At 45.4% G+C, this 15,000-nt stretch overlaps 1 protein-coding gene across 8 annotated transcripts in view; it reads left to right on the top strand.

Annotated features, from left to right (window-relative positions):
- Window positions 1-15,000, top strand: part of LOC139760556 (protein tramtrack, alpha isoform-like) — a 443,543-nt gene that overhangs the window by 293,630 nt on the left and 134,913 nt on the right. For 5 of the 8 annotated variants that reach the window (XM_071683894.1, XM_071683889.1, XM_071683888.1 and 2 more), the window contains exon 2: window positions 12,813-13,008. In XM_071683894.1, the coding sequence (XP_071539995.1) occupies window positions 12,813-13,008 (196 nt within the window). Of the gene's footprint in view, window positions 1-1,700; window positions 1,765-2,147; window positions 3,156-11,619; window positions 12,566-12,812; window positions 13,009-15,000 lie in introns of those variants that run through there. The other 3 variants (XM_071683895.1, XM_071683892.1, XM_071683893.1) reach the window with 3 other exon arrangements.

The raw sequence follows: 15,000 nt of genomic DNA, 5'->3' as shown, positions 1-15,000 counted from the left end.
CAGCGATCGTCTCCACCATTGATGTTCGGGCTACCTGCTGAGTGCGGGCGCACTCTGGAGCGTAAATGCGTATGTCTCCCTTAGCGTAGAGAGAGAGAGAGAGAGAGAGAGAGAGAGAGAGAGAGAGAGAGAGAGAGAGAGAGAGAGAGAGAGAGAGAGAGAGAGAGAGAGGACGATCATCTCCGTGACAGAGCCCAATCGTTTCCCACGACAGTAGAGTCCTCCCCATGAGGGAGGGCGATCATCCCCCATGCCGGGGCACGTTAACCTCCGTGTTTGGTACGATCACTCGACCTTCACCTTCTGATCACTGCACATGTGGGTGCGCGATGATCTCACCAATCCAACACACTGATAGAAGAATTCATTCACCTACGAGATGTGAATATTTATATTCTTTCTTTCTTTTTTTTTCTTTTTTGAACTTATCTCTCCCTCAGACGAACAATCCTTGACCATAAAGTTCTCTGGTTATATTACGAAAGTTTGACGCACTGTGGCCTCTCTTGTTCTTTGTATATGAAGGAGAATGTGACGCGTGCCCTTCTTATAAGGTCCCGAGGGAGGAACCTGGAAGACGATAAGAACTTCCCGAACAACGTCGCGTTCTTGTGCGTTACATCCTCATTCAATGACCGGTTGAGGCTGACCCTTTAACCCCGGGTCAAAGACTTGCAAAGAAAGAAAGGTAGAAGTAAGTTATGATGAGGTTAATAATAGCAATGCATAAGGTAAAGGAAAAGTTAAAGAGTTATAATGAAGTTAATAATAGCACTATATATGGTACAGGAAAAGGTAAGAGTTATAATGAAATTAATAATAGCAATATATATAGTAATGGAAAAGGCCAGAGTTATAATGAGGTTAATAAAAGCAATATATATAAGGTACAGGAAAAGTTAAGAGTTATAATGAGGTTAATAAAGGCAATATGTATGAAGTAACTCAAAGAAGAATTCCGACCAAGAGGGAAAGGTGAGGTTTCTGGCATGAACGAGAGTACAACACCATTCTGATTAGCGTATTACGATCTTACCGGGTGCGCATAGACCTAGAAGGGGATCTATGTTCACCCAGGTGGAAAAGCCTAGGTGTATGGGGGGCTATGGTCGGAGAGGTGGTGGGGATCATGGTGCACTGTGGTTAATGTAGTGGTGTATGGTGCCATGGTGTCAGACACTCCCGGTGAGGAAGTCCGTAAGGAAGGTTTGTCAGGTGGTAAGAAGCCTGATGATGTACGGTTAGGATTCACGGTGGGAGGAGGAGGAGGTGTGTGTGTGTGTGTGTGTGTGTGTGTGTGTGTGTGTGTGTGTGTGTGTGTGTGGGTGGGTGGGTGGGTGTGTGGGTGGGTGAGGAGGGGGTGGTTTATGTTGGGGGTGGGGAGACATGGGTGATGTATAGGTACTTAGGGGGTCTCCTGCGGGAATGTGTTTGGCTAATGGCCGTACATACATCACCTGGTGGGATGATTGCTGCGTGGTGCAGACGATGAGGAACCGTGAACTTAACTTAATGAAGATAGAGGCGTCTTTTATACGGCTTGGGTTTCTGTGGTGAAGTATGGTTATGTATGGTAGGAGTATGGTGACGTATGGTGGAGTGTGGGGTGCGTATAGAGGGTGTACTTGGGGTAGGGTTCCGTTTTCTGTGAGCTGGGCTGCTGCTGCTACTACCCCCGAGCTGCCGGCCCACAGGGAGGGGAGGTAAGGGGCCGAGTGCACACACCCTCCTCGCTACTAGCACGCCCGCGCCGCCCACGCCCAAGTAAGTACATTTACACCAACCTTAAGTTCCGTGTAAGGTGGCCAGGTGTCCCGTGAGTGCGTCCAGAGGGTTAGGGAGTGTGATGGGGACGTGGAAATGAGTGTGAAGTTAGGGTTGTATGGGAGGAACTACCCGCCGAGGCGGCAGCCGCCGCCGCCACCACCACCACCGCCACCAGACGAGCTTGGGCCTACTCGGCATCGAGCGAGGGAAGGAGAAGTGCCATCCAGTGAGAGAGAGAGAGAGAGAGAGAGAGAGAGAGAGAGAGAGAGAGAGAGAGAGGGAGAGAGAGAGAGAGAGAGAGAGAGAGAGAGAGAGAGAGAGAGAGAGAGAGAGAGAGAGAGAGAGAGAGAGGGAGAGAGAGCAGCCCAGGCACCGCCGAGCCAGCCGCCTCGACCCGAGGCACCAGTGCCACACGAACCAACTATTGATTACCTTTGCTATTGATCTTTTCCTGGGGTAAAATGTGAGAGAGGTTGGTGGGGCGGTAGTAGACTGTGAGCTGGCACTCCGAGGCGACCGCTGGCACTGCCGCCGCCTCCTCCTCCTCCTCCTCCACCTCCTCCTCCTCCTCCTCCTACCACCACGCACTCTCACTCACTGCCAGCCAGATATTGATCCATTGATTTTCCTGGCCTGGCACCGTCTATTTTATTTTCACATCATGCAGTTCTCAGTCCGCGCCGACCCACCGCCAAGCTCGCCACCAACACGGCGCGTACCTACTTAAACTCGGCGTGACGTTACCGTAGACTTCGTCGCTAAATTGATCGTGTGACCGGGCGTAAAACATGAGGAGTGTCGCTGATCAGTGGCCCTTGGCGGGGTGACGACGGGTCGGGCCCACCCGCTCCACCACCGTCGCTCACTATGTTGCAATACTTAGATTTAATCAGGACTCAGTATTATCATCACCACTGTACTCCGTGAAGTGTGGACTCCAGCCCAGGGATAACAAGTGTATACCAAAGTATCCGTTGTACAAACGTATCTAACAAGTTGTACCTTCAAACCGTAGTTGTTTTACAGCCAGCCCAACCAACCACAGCTCCCTCCCTCCTCAGAATAAAAATTCAAAAAAAAAATTATATATATATATATATATATATATATATATAACAAAATATTGCTCCTCAGAATGTGATATTAGTGAACGAGTCTTCTTAAGATTAGTGCAATGTTAGTGTGTGTGTTTTGAAATATTATTGATGGAATAGAAAAATACATAAAAGTGTGGAGAAGTGATGTCCGCGAGTGTTTAGTCTTGCCAAGTGCGTTATTTTTTTTTTTTTTTCTAATGTGTTCGTAACAGTGTGGGCACAAGATGCACCCGTCCTTCCCTCTCTCGTAAACTGGCTTTCACCCATGTTTCCGTTTTTGATTCCCCACATGTAAGTACACATGGGTGTGTGTGTTTTTGTGCATGTAAGTACACATGGGTGTGTATGGCTTTGTGCATGTAAGTACATAGGAGTGTGTGGTTCTGAGTGTCTTTTCGCGCATGTAAGTACACATGGGTGTGTGTGTTTTTGTGCATGTAAGTACATAGGAGTGTGTGGTTCTGAGTGTCTTTTCACACATGTTAAGTACACATGGGTTTGTGTTTGTGTGTGTGTGTGTGTGTGTGTGTGTGTGTGTGTGTGTGTGTGTGTGCAAGTACAGATGAGTGAGCGTTTTTTCAAAGCATGTATGTACACATGGATTTGTGTTTGTGCATGTAAATACATATGAGTGAGTGTTTTTTTATATAAGCATGTAAGTGCACATGGGTGGGTGTGTTTGTATTATTGTACATAAGTGCACATGGGTTTGGGTTTCTGTGCATGTAAGTGAAAATGGGTGTGTGTGTGTGTTTGTGCATGAAAATACACATGGTAGAATGTGCTTGTGCATGTAACTGTACACGGATTCGTGCGTTCGTACATTTCAACACACACGAATTTTGTTTGAGTACAGAGAAGCTGCATGAGTTTAAGCTTAGCTTAAGGTGTGTGTGTGTGTGTGTGTGTGTGTGTGTGTGTGTGTGTGTGTATGTGTGACTGAGGGAGTGTGTGTTTGCTATAATGATGGTTAAGTGTTTCCTAACATATTAAAAATATTCTCTTGACTTTATGGATAATGCCGAGCAATGACAGCGGCTTTTTCTCATTTCATTCTTACATACATGTTTCTTAACTCACTCTCTCTCAGCATGTGTTGCACACTCGTGTGGGTGTGGGTGTGGGTGGGTGTGTGTGTGTGTGTGTGTGTGTGTGTGTAGCTACCACTCTGCATGTTGAGGAATCTTGGTGGTGTATAAACTGATCAACTGTGACCAGTGTAATATTACGCATATGCTTCACCTGTGCGCGCACGACAAGCTCTCCGTGCGTAGCTAGGGTGTTTACCGTGGCGATAGTATCGCACTGGCGTACAATAATAAGTGGAGGAAACAAAAAAAAGAGAGAGAGAGAGAGAGAATGAAACATGACCCTGTATTGCCCACAGGTGTTTGAAAATCGTGCATGTCTCGCGCCGATTCTACCGGGCGGTTTTGTTTGCGTACTGCTATTGTGTATAGTAAATGTAACGGTCGCTCGGCCGAGCGCGCTGTCCGCGAGGGGGCTCAGGCTTATTTGAAATATAATGCGTCCGTTACACTTAGTGGGGGTGAGAACCTTGGTGAGGAATTCATTTCATCACTGGTTGTACGGAGCGCTAGTTGAACTGTAATTTGACGGGTTATAGGGAGTGTGTGTGTGTGTGGGGGGTATCTTGCTCCACCGTCAGTCGTGTGTTCCAGCAAGTTTACCAACACTTGGGATGTGTGAGGAACCTTTCAAAATTTTGCCGCAACACCTTGAGCTTGACGGCACGACCCTTGAGCACGACAGTGCGACCCTTGCTCGCGATACGACGACCCCCTCGGGGTGTCGATGGCGCGGGCCGTTCGACTCGCACTGTATTGTGATGTCGTTTGCCTCTGACTCGACCCTTGCTGGTCAAAGGCCGTGGCAACACGACACCGTCCTGAAGGATTGTACAGCCGCACGCAAGGGCCGCGACGCCCTGGCTTTAAGGATCAAAGACAGGCTATCGACCAGCCATGTCGTAAATATATCAGTGGTACCATCAACACTCCCGGTATCTTAACGGCCCAATCAAACGCCATTACATATAGAAAATACATAAATACGACGACATAGATAAAATACATAAACAGAACCACCTCGAAGATCTGACGACAATATCTGTATTCTCATAATGATATACGTAAGGACGAACGTCTCCACTTGACCTTTAAAACCTCGTGATTAATACCTTAATTGCCAGAAAATTAGAGGAAGTAAGTGTGAAATGAAAATAAATTGATCATTATTTATTGCCTCGTGGCACACGCTCTGACCATCGTTCGCTCGTTCTGGGAAACTTGTTTACGAAGACGTTCAGTTGCCAGACGCCGCTTCTTCCACGCAAAAGCTGTAAATTAAGAGTGTTTTCTGTAAACAAGCCATTTTCTTATTTTATCGGCGCTGGTTATCACGTGACGACAGGCCAGACAGACTCTCCTGTGCCGCAAGGATTTCGAGAGAGGATGATGGTAACTCTCGGGTCTTATCATGATGATGTTAGTGGATGATAAGATGATTACATGATACCAGAACAGCTGATCATAACAGCCCAATTATCATTATTATTATCATTATTATTATTATTATTATTATTATTATTATCATTATCATTATTATCATTATAAATACTATTATTATCAATATTACTACTACTACTATTATCATTATTATTACTACTATCATCATTATGATTATCATTATTATTATTATTATTATTATTATTATTATTATACTTATCATTATTATTATCATTATCATTATTATTATCATTACTTTTTTCTTTCTTTCAAACTATTCGCCATTTCCCGCCTTAGCGAGGTAGCGTTAAGAACAGAGGACTGGGCCTTTGAGGGAATAACCCCATCTGGCCCCCTTCTCTGTTCCTTCTTTTGGAAAATTAAAAAAAAACGAGAGGGGAGGATTTCCAGCCCCCCGCTCCCTCCCCTTTTAGTCGCCTTCTACGACACGCAGGGAATACGTGGGAAGAAGTCTTTCTCTCCTATCCCCCGCTTGATATTACACCGCAAGTTCGACGTCACCTTTGAAGAGGTTGTATCAATGGGAGTAACGTTCCACCACGGAACTCACTCCAAAGGAGTCCACATCTCCCTGCTACTGGGTGTAACGCAGATTTGGACCGCAGTAACCTCTGGAAAGACGTCCTAGGTAACACCAAGGTTCTGGGGTAATTGATATATATATATATATATATATATATATATATATATATATATATATATATATATATATAGTTAGGTTTCACTCTTCGAAACTACCTGTGGAGATAAGACAGACCAACAAACCTCGTCAACACTATTCTTTCACATTTTCTCATGAAGGGCGACTGGATTTCTTTGTAAATATTGGCTCACTGTCTCTTTAACTTGTCTGAACGAGTAGTAAACGTGTTCCGGTGAGCCTAATTGCCCGCGGCTGCCGGCAATCATAAACCATAATCGTAAAAACGTCCGTATTAAACCCACGGGTGATGAATTTATTTCCCGGTTTATGCATTAGCAGGAGCTGTTTACTCTCCTGTGGAGATACAGAAGGTAGAGATGAGGCACAAGGAAGGAGGAGGGAAGGGAAGGGTTCCTTAGTATCGCAGTAAGAGACTATGGTGAGGGAAGGAGGATGCATGAGAGCTAAAAGAGAATGACAGATATGTGAAGAGCCAACACACCATGACTAGGATACCTGCTGCCGGAGATGAATACTATCCGATACTCTCCATCTGTAAAGACGGAGATGGAATAGGAAGACAGGAGTAGGAGTTCAGGATGGGTTTAGGTCAGAAAGGTGGCATGAAATGGGTGTAGAAAGAAGGAAGGAGTGGGTGGACGGTAAGGGGAAAATGGGCTCGAGGGGAAAAACGAGGGTTTTAATACGACTGGTGATAAGAGATGAGGATGATATTGCCTGGGGAGTGGAAGGGGTGCAGGGGAAGGAATGGGAAGATAGTAGGGTAGGTGATGTAGGATGGAGGTGGGATGGGTCTTTAAGGGTGGAAGTGAAGTTAGGGCGGGTGTGGTCAGATGAAGGTGAGGGTGGGGTAGGTGTTTTGGGATGGAGATGAAGGTTGGTTGCGTGTTATTGGGTGTAGGGTAGAATGAGGCAGTATGACGGGGAAGAGGGTGAGACGGGTGTTGTAGGTTGGAGGATAGGGTGAGTGTAGCAGGGTGGAGGGTGAGGTGAGTGTGGTATGGTGGAGACGATATAGGTATAGAGAGGAAGGGAGTAAGCTGGTGTTGCAGGATGGCGAGATTTTGAGAGAACATTGTCGTGGGAGGAGGTGCAATCAAGCTTTGCACTGGTAAGGAGTAGGGAAGGCGCTGCTGGGGAAGGAGAGAGGTGGTGGGAGGAGGTCGAAGGCATTGCAAGAGAGTCGGGTAATGTTTGTAATGACTTGTAGGAAGTCGTTAACTCCTTCACTTATACAGCCTTTTTCCTTTCATATCCACTTTATACCTTTCAGTGCTTCTTTACACAACAAGGTCCTCATCCTTCGTGTACAGGAATATGTGAATACAAAACCAGTGTTTAATAAGACTCGATTCTTACAATACATGTGCAAATCAAGATCATATCAATTAAATCAATGTCCAGCGAGGTTACATCAGGAAGAAACGAACCATGGCCTCACGTGCACACGTAGTCACTCGATAGTTATGCACCGGAATGACGACCCGCCATCCGCGGTCAATCCCCATACACTATCCTATGGCCTAACCTTGAGAGCTTCATATGCCACGGCTCGGCCTGTTTATAGCATGTCGTCTCTCCCACATCCTAGAGGCGTATTCAACGTCGGTGCAATCTGATCAACGAGCGACATCCGAAGTAATGTGAAATCGCTTGTTATGAATTTTGCTTGTTCAATCTTTTCTCAGAAAGTTCATGGCCACCGATGAGAGTTAAGATATTCTATTGGTCTTTAGTTGTGCAAGTTTTACTTTTCAATATTACAGTTAAGAAAGTGAACCTACGAAGTTCTATAATTAATCAGTACGTGCGAACCACCTGAGAGAGAAAACTGCACTGAGTTGCTTGGTATGTTGAATATGCCTCTGTCATATACCACGTGGATTCTATCCACTCTATCCCATACACACCTCACTGCCAGGACACCCCAAATCCTCCTCCGCTCCATCCTTACATATCCTTTTCTGTTACCCCGCCCTCCCCTTGCTCCCTCCACGTCTGACATACCTCCTCTCTGGTAGTCATTCTTCACTCAATCCTCTTCATGTGCCTGAACTATTCCAGTACACCCTGGCGGATCGACCCTCTCTGTCACACACCGATCTCAGGACACTAACATTCCTTATATGATGACTGTCTCACCACAAAATACCGCTCTAGGGCATTTCATTCCCAACACATCCACCTTCTTCCTTTCCTTTTCCATTCGAGGTCCAAGACTTACACCCACACAAGACCGTCTGGACTACTATGTCTTCAAGCATAACCTGTCATGACCTCTCCTTCCAAACGCTCCTTAGTGCATTCAAGTCCCCCTCTTCCATATGGGTTTCACTTCAGCTCCCATGGTTCCCACCCGGTACCACGTCTACTCTCACGTATCTAAAACACTTCACACCCTCCAGCTCCCCACCATTTAAAGTTAGCCTAAGGTCACTCCGTCTTGCTCTCCTGCTGCACAACAATATCTTATTTTTCTTCACATTAACTCTCAACTTCCTCCTTTCACTCACTCCCAAACACCGATACCAACTTCCGGAGTTTCTCTCTCTCTCTCTCTCTCTCTCTCTCTCTCTCTCTCTCTCTCTCTCTCTCTCTCTCTCTCTGTAGTACGCCATCAGAACCACGTCATCCGTAAATACCACCTGTCTTGCCTAGGGAACTGTCTGAGTACGCCATCAAACTCACATTGGTATATACATCACTCGCTGTTATGATTGTATTGCTTGCGTTCACCGACGCTTTCAGGGCAATGGTACCGGTAGATACTCTTTGTAACTTTATACAGGCTCTCTATATGGAACAAGTTTATTTCGAAACATCAGTCATCGAAAACGTTTTCAATGAACTTGTTGTTTTTCTTCGTTTTACGCATACACACACACACACACACACACACACACACACACACACACACACACACACACATTTCTATTGAGAGGTCAGAAAATCTCTTCCCACCCAACAGAAGACATGAAATTCTTGGATAGTAGGACCGGAATCAATCTTGTTAATACGTCTCGTGGCTTGACGGCGTAAGATGCAGGAATCAATCTAGAATGACATGTGTCCGTCGGCGTACTGCCTCAATCATCTCATCACAGCGGCGGAGGTCAGGCGCTGCAAGGGAGGTTACATGACGTGAAGAGAAGGAAAGAGTGGGGAATGGAGGAGGAGGAGGAGACTGGAAGAGGTGGAGGAGGAAGTGATGGTGGCGGTGCTGGGGGAGTGAAGGAGGAGGAGGAGGATGGAGGGGCAGTGGAGGAAGAGAAGAAGAAGAAGAAAGAAGGGGTGCGGAGGAGGGAGAAGACGAGGGGAAGGGGAGGGGAAGAGAAAGAGTCGAAGAGGGAGTTGATGTAAGGAGAGTTGGTGAGCTAGGTTTGCTGGGGGTGACAGACCGTGGTGGAGAGGGATTGGGAAAGATGAGGGAGGGAATGGGAAATAGGACGTTAGGGAGATGAGTGTGGATATTCATATATAGATTGTTGGGTATATATCTCGACCGTAATTTCATAAGGCATATCTTAAAGACTCGTAAAAAGATTCGTATCTTTTCTTTTTTCATTTTTGGTTCCATTCGTCGGAATTATTTCTGTAAAATCTTACGTCAAATAATTTGGCCGTCTGTCTGCCCTATGTCTGTTGTCTTTACTGAGGCGTCACGTGATGTGCTCAGTGGTAAAGACCAGCTCTTCTTCACCAGGTGGGCTTCAGCCCCCACCATCTCCTCACCTCCTACAACCCTCACCCCTCTCACCGCCACCAACACCAACCATAGTGACATCACGAACACCTTACGCCTACTAACCGACGCCTTGCCACCAACCTCCACCCTCAAACCAACACCTTGCCCCCACCCCAACCTTTACCTTCATCCTCCACCTCACCCCACTCCCTCCCTCTCGCTGCCTCTGACGAATCTCTCATTGTCCTCAACTTTGATATTTGTGAATGGTCGAACTGCCCCTCTCTTTTTGTCCCATGTTCTTCCCTCCTGGCCCCGCCCCTCTCTCTCTCTCTCTTTGGCCGGCCCCCTCTCTCTCTCTCTCTTTCCTCGGTTCAACCCCCTCTTCCTTCCCTGCCTCCCTCTTCACCTTCTCTTACTCCCTTCCTCTACCTTGCTCGACCTTCTCCCTCCTCTCACCTTACCTCTCACACTCTCTCGACACTGACTTCATCTCCTCTCCATCTAACTCAACCCTCTTTTTACTTATTTGACCCACCCCTGCTATTTCTGCTCTCTCTCTCTCTCTCTCTCTCTCTCTCTCTCTCTCTCTCTCTCTCTCTCTGCTAGCCGCCAGGTAATCGGGTGGGTGAGTGACATTTGCGCAGCGAGACATCATTTCAGTGGCTGTCAAGTTTCATTCCTTTAGCTCAAGCTATAGTCTCATGTTTTTTTTTTTCCCTGTCACAGCCACACTTGTACTGCCCACACTTGACAAGACGTAACTCACACGACCCATCTATCGTTACTCTTGCGATAACGGGTGCGTACTAGCTCTGCCTTTTGCTCAAAGCTTCTTATTAGCAATTATAAGTAATCTCTCTCTCTCTCTCTCTCTCTCTCTCTCTCTCTCTCTCTCTCTCTCTCTCTCTCTCTTCCATACATATTCGCCATTTCCCGTGTTAGTGAGGTAGCGTTAAGAACAGAGAACTGAGCCTTAGAGGGAATATCCTCACTTAACCCACTTCTCTGTTCCTTCTTTTGGAAAACTGAAAACGAGAGGGGAGGATTTCCAGCCTCCCGCTCTTCCCTCCCCTTTTAGTCGTCTTCTACGATACGCAGGGAATATGTGGGAAGAATTATTTCATCCCTATCTCCAGAGATAGGATATATATATATATATATATATATATATATATATATATATATATATATATATATATATATATATATATATATAGTCCGCCCCTTGTACGTGTTCCAACCATTACTATCTGTTCCGCCCATCCCGTATGCGTGCTTCGCCCTACCTGACATGCCCCACCCCACACTCTACCTATCCCGTCCCCTCTCTACCTGCCACGCCCCTGTATTCCTGTCCCGCCTCCTCTCTTTTCCCGCCACACCCTTCCTTCAATTACCCTGCCACCTCTCGATTTCTCTCCAACAAATATTTCCTCGTCTATCTGTTTTCTTCCCTGGCTCTACCATCAACCTCTTATCCTCCCACGCCACCTGCCTCATTTTCATCCCCCACTCACCCCACCCTTCCTTCTCCCACTACTACCCTCACCCCCCCTACTCTCTCTCTCTCTCTCTCTCTCTCTCTCTCTCTCTCTCTCTCTCCCCCATCTCAACAAGGTCGACGAACTGAACCTTCGCCTAGGTAGCGACTCCTGGCCCAAGGCTTGTTTACCCTTCCAGTATGGTCGTGCCGTGACGACGCGGTCTCCCATGCTGGGTGTCTGCCAGTGATGGTCCCTCCCTCCTCCTCCTCCTCCTCCTCACGCGCGCCTCTCTCTCTCTCTCTCTCTCTCTCTCTCTCTCTCTCTCTCTCTCTCTCTCTCTCTCTCTCTCTCTCTCTCGATGAATAAAACACCGCATGAAAAAAAAAAAACACACACACACACACACCCACATCTGGCGTTTATAAAAGACTAGCGTCGAGTGTTGAGCGTTATTCCGGCCTCCGCCACACGTGAACGCTGGACTCAGTTTCCCCGAGGAGTGGACGAAATCGAGGAGAACCTCTCCAGCGGTATTAGGTCGCTCTCAAGGTGATTAGACTCGAGTGGAGGTAACGAAAACTCAAAAGTTCTCTGGACAAAATAATTCAGCGGAGAGATTTTTATGGAACATTTATAGAGAGAAAAAAAAAAAAGAATGAATCTATAATAAAATAAATAAAAACTAATTTATACTGTGAACGAATCTGGAAAATTACATTTACATTTACAATATGTTTTACGCAGAATATTTTTCCTTTTACTATAAAAAAAAAGAGAATATCAATTCGGCTGTTGTGTCAATGAGAATGTATGAGTGAATACGTTTTCTTTCATTTTGTTTGCAATGAAAATAAATATTCGGAACAATCATTCCACGAATAAACAGAATTTACAACAGTCTGATGGAGGAATGTCCGTAATGACAAGTCACACGTAAAAATTTCGTTCACAACATCATGACATATATCCATAATAATCTACGTTTTCTTCTCAGAATACCTTAATCTTTTTCCTTTTTTTTCAATACGTTAAAGTTATATCTTCAGGGGTCAGTGGAACTGTTGTCTTGCAAGGAGTCTTTTGCGATGGTATTCGTATCATTACGTATATTGAACTGCTTCATCCAATATTGACCTCGGTAGAATACAACGCGTATGCAGGGGTAACTGTAGTGTTATGTATGAGTACTACTGTATGGGTAACTAAAAACTATTCAACCATATCACGCCTTGGTAGATTGTGGGCATCATTACGTACCGTGAATACCTTTTAGTTACCTTAACAGCATTAAGTGGAACAATGCAACGGGTCACACGGTACGCATATCTGACAATATCATTAATACAATTAGAGAAAACGAGTCAAATTCTATGGAGAACTATTCTATTCTATTTTAAGACACTTAAGTCTTCAGAATATGGGTATCATAACTAGTTTAAGAAACTTTAAGATAAACTTTTCATAACTTTTCAGGATATGGCTAGACCTAGTTTGTTTAAGAAGGAAGCCTTCATCCTGACGTCACTAATTAACCCCTGGGTTTTCTTTTCTTTGTTCCCACAGGGTGTCGTCGGGCGTCAGAATGGCCATGTCCCCCCAGCAGTTCTGTCTCAGGTGGAACAACCACCAGTCCAACATCATCTCGGTGTTCGAGCAGCTCCTCCAGAGTGAGTCCTTCGTCGATGTCACGCTCGCTGTCGAGGGCATGACGCTCAAGGCTCACAAGGTCGTCCTCTCGGCGTGCAGCCCTTACTTCCAGGTGAGTCTTTGGCACGGGGGAGGAAGGAGGAGGGAAGTACGGTGGGAGAGGTGAGACCAGGAAGGGATAAGGAAGGAAGCGTATTACAGCACCACAGGTGGGTCATAGGGGGAACAGAGAGACTAAGGAAGACTACGGGTGAGAGGTCTGGTGAGGGGTAACATACGAGAAGGGAGAGTAATGAGGAGGGAGACAGACGGGTGTAGAAGGACGGTCAAGTGAGGATGAAAGAAGGGAAGAGTACATGGTTAAGGGGGTGGAGGGCGTAAATGTACGGGGGACGCAAGCGAAGAGCAGGTGATTAAAGGAAGCAGGATGAGAGAAGAAGGAATTAATGAGAGAAAAAAATATACCGAAATGGGTCATCTAAGGGAGGGTTGTGTAGGAGGGTAATCAGGCGACAGTAAAGGGGAAAGACTGGTACACATGGGGATTAATTATCAAAATAGGGGCGCCGTTAGTTCATCAGATGAAGATGAATGGATATTAAGACCCATTACGAAAGTGGGGAAGATTTAAAGGGATTACACAGGGACTGATAATTATCAGCGGGTATTAAACAATCAGTATTGCTGATACTGCTGTGGGTGTGGCCGAGGCGGGGGTATTAAACAATCAGTATTGCTGATACTGCTGTGGGTGTGGACGGGGCGGGGGTATGGGTGGAGAGGGGGTTGAAGAGCGGCATGTGACCTCACCAACGGCAGTTTCCCTTCACTCAACCGAACAGCATAATATGACTGAGCTCGTCTCGGTCGAGGTATCCAGTGTAGAAGGTTTTCTACTTTATAGATTTACCCATGAACGGGAAAGGGGCTAACTGTATGGAAATGCATTAGGAGGAGGTTCTGAGCTCACGACCCAAGCGTGAGTGGAAGGAATCCAAAGAAGTAGAAAAAAATCCTCATCATCAGCACTTCACAGCGACTCGTGTCAGCGACTCTTGTAGTACTAAGGCGTTACTGTGGTACTGCAGTTCATCTGTGGCGCCAGGTGAGGTTCAAGAAGTAAAGCAATGTGATATATCTTGACGAAGGTATACGAGGGGACACTTATCTACTCCCTTTAACTGAACGCGAGAAGAGACAGACACGTAGGTACACACACACACACACACTCACAAGATGGTTCAACAAGATGTTACCAGTCTTATGGATAATGAAGATATGAGGACATGAAAGTCAAACTAAAACCTAACATTATCATGCTACGAACACGTTACTTCGCTCATGTTTGTAATTAAACACTTGTGATTGCAGGTTTGGATGATGGAGGATATTAGGTTAGGTTTAGGTAAGCTAGATGCTAAACCGATATCAGACATGTGCTTACAACAGAGAGGAGTAAACTGTAAAGCAACTCTAATCCCATAAAGAATCTTCACTGATTTATTTTTCTCTGTTTTTGTAAAATCCAAAAGTTTAATTTTTCTTTAAATCTATAAAAGGAAAAGTGTCAGTTTTCCTTACAATTATTAAAGTCAGAGCTTCATTTTTCTTGAAATTAGTAAAGGTCAATATAACATGTTTACCAAATGGCGTCCTAGCTTCGTCTCTTCGATGTATATCAACTGACTGTTATATTTCTCTCTTGTGTCTCCCCTGATGATGTGATTATTACACGAAAGTGCACTTGGGAACTTTTCGTGTTACATTTTCCCCGTGGACTCATAGGAATATATATATATATATATATATATATATATATATATATATATATATATATATATATATATATATATATATATATACATTGATACTCAGATATTATAGCTAACTGATATAATGTTACAGACAATTTATATAGTAGTAATATACCCCCACAGGACGCTCTGTTGCGTTCTTCTGTACGAAGTGTGAGCTTTATGGGTTGTCAAATCGTACCTAAATCGGTTTACGATATCGTGCTGTGATGATGTATGATGTATGATGAGTGTGCCGCCCTGGCTCGATTATTACCCATGTATGATGATGTATAATGAGCGACTGTCTC

Source organism: Panulirus ornatus, chromosome 37 (assembly GCF_036320965.1).
Source record: "Panulirus ornatus isolate Po-2019 chromosome 37, ASM3632096v1, whole genome shotgun sequence".
Classification (NCBI taxonomy): domain Eukaryota; kingdom Metazoa; phylum Arthropoda; class Malacostraca; order Decapoda; family Palinuridae; genus Panulirus; species Panulirus ornatus.
Note: the sequence above shows the minus strand (reverse complement) of the source record. Positions and strands in the feature narration are given on the sequence as shown.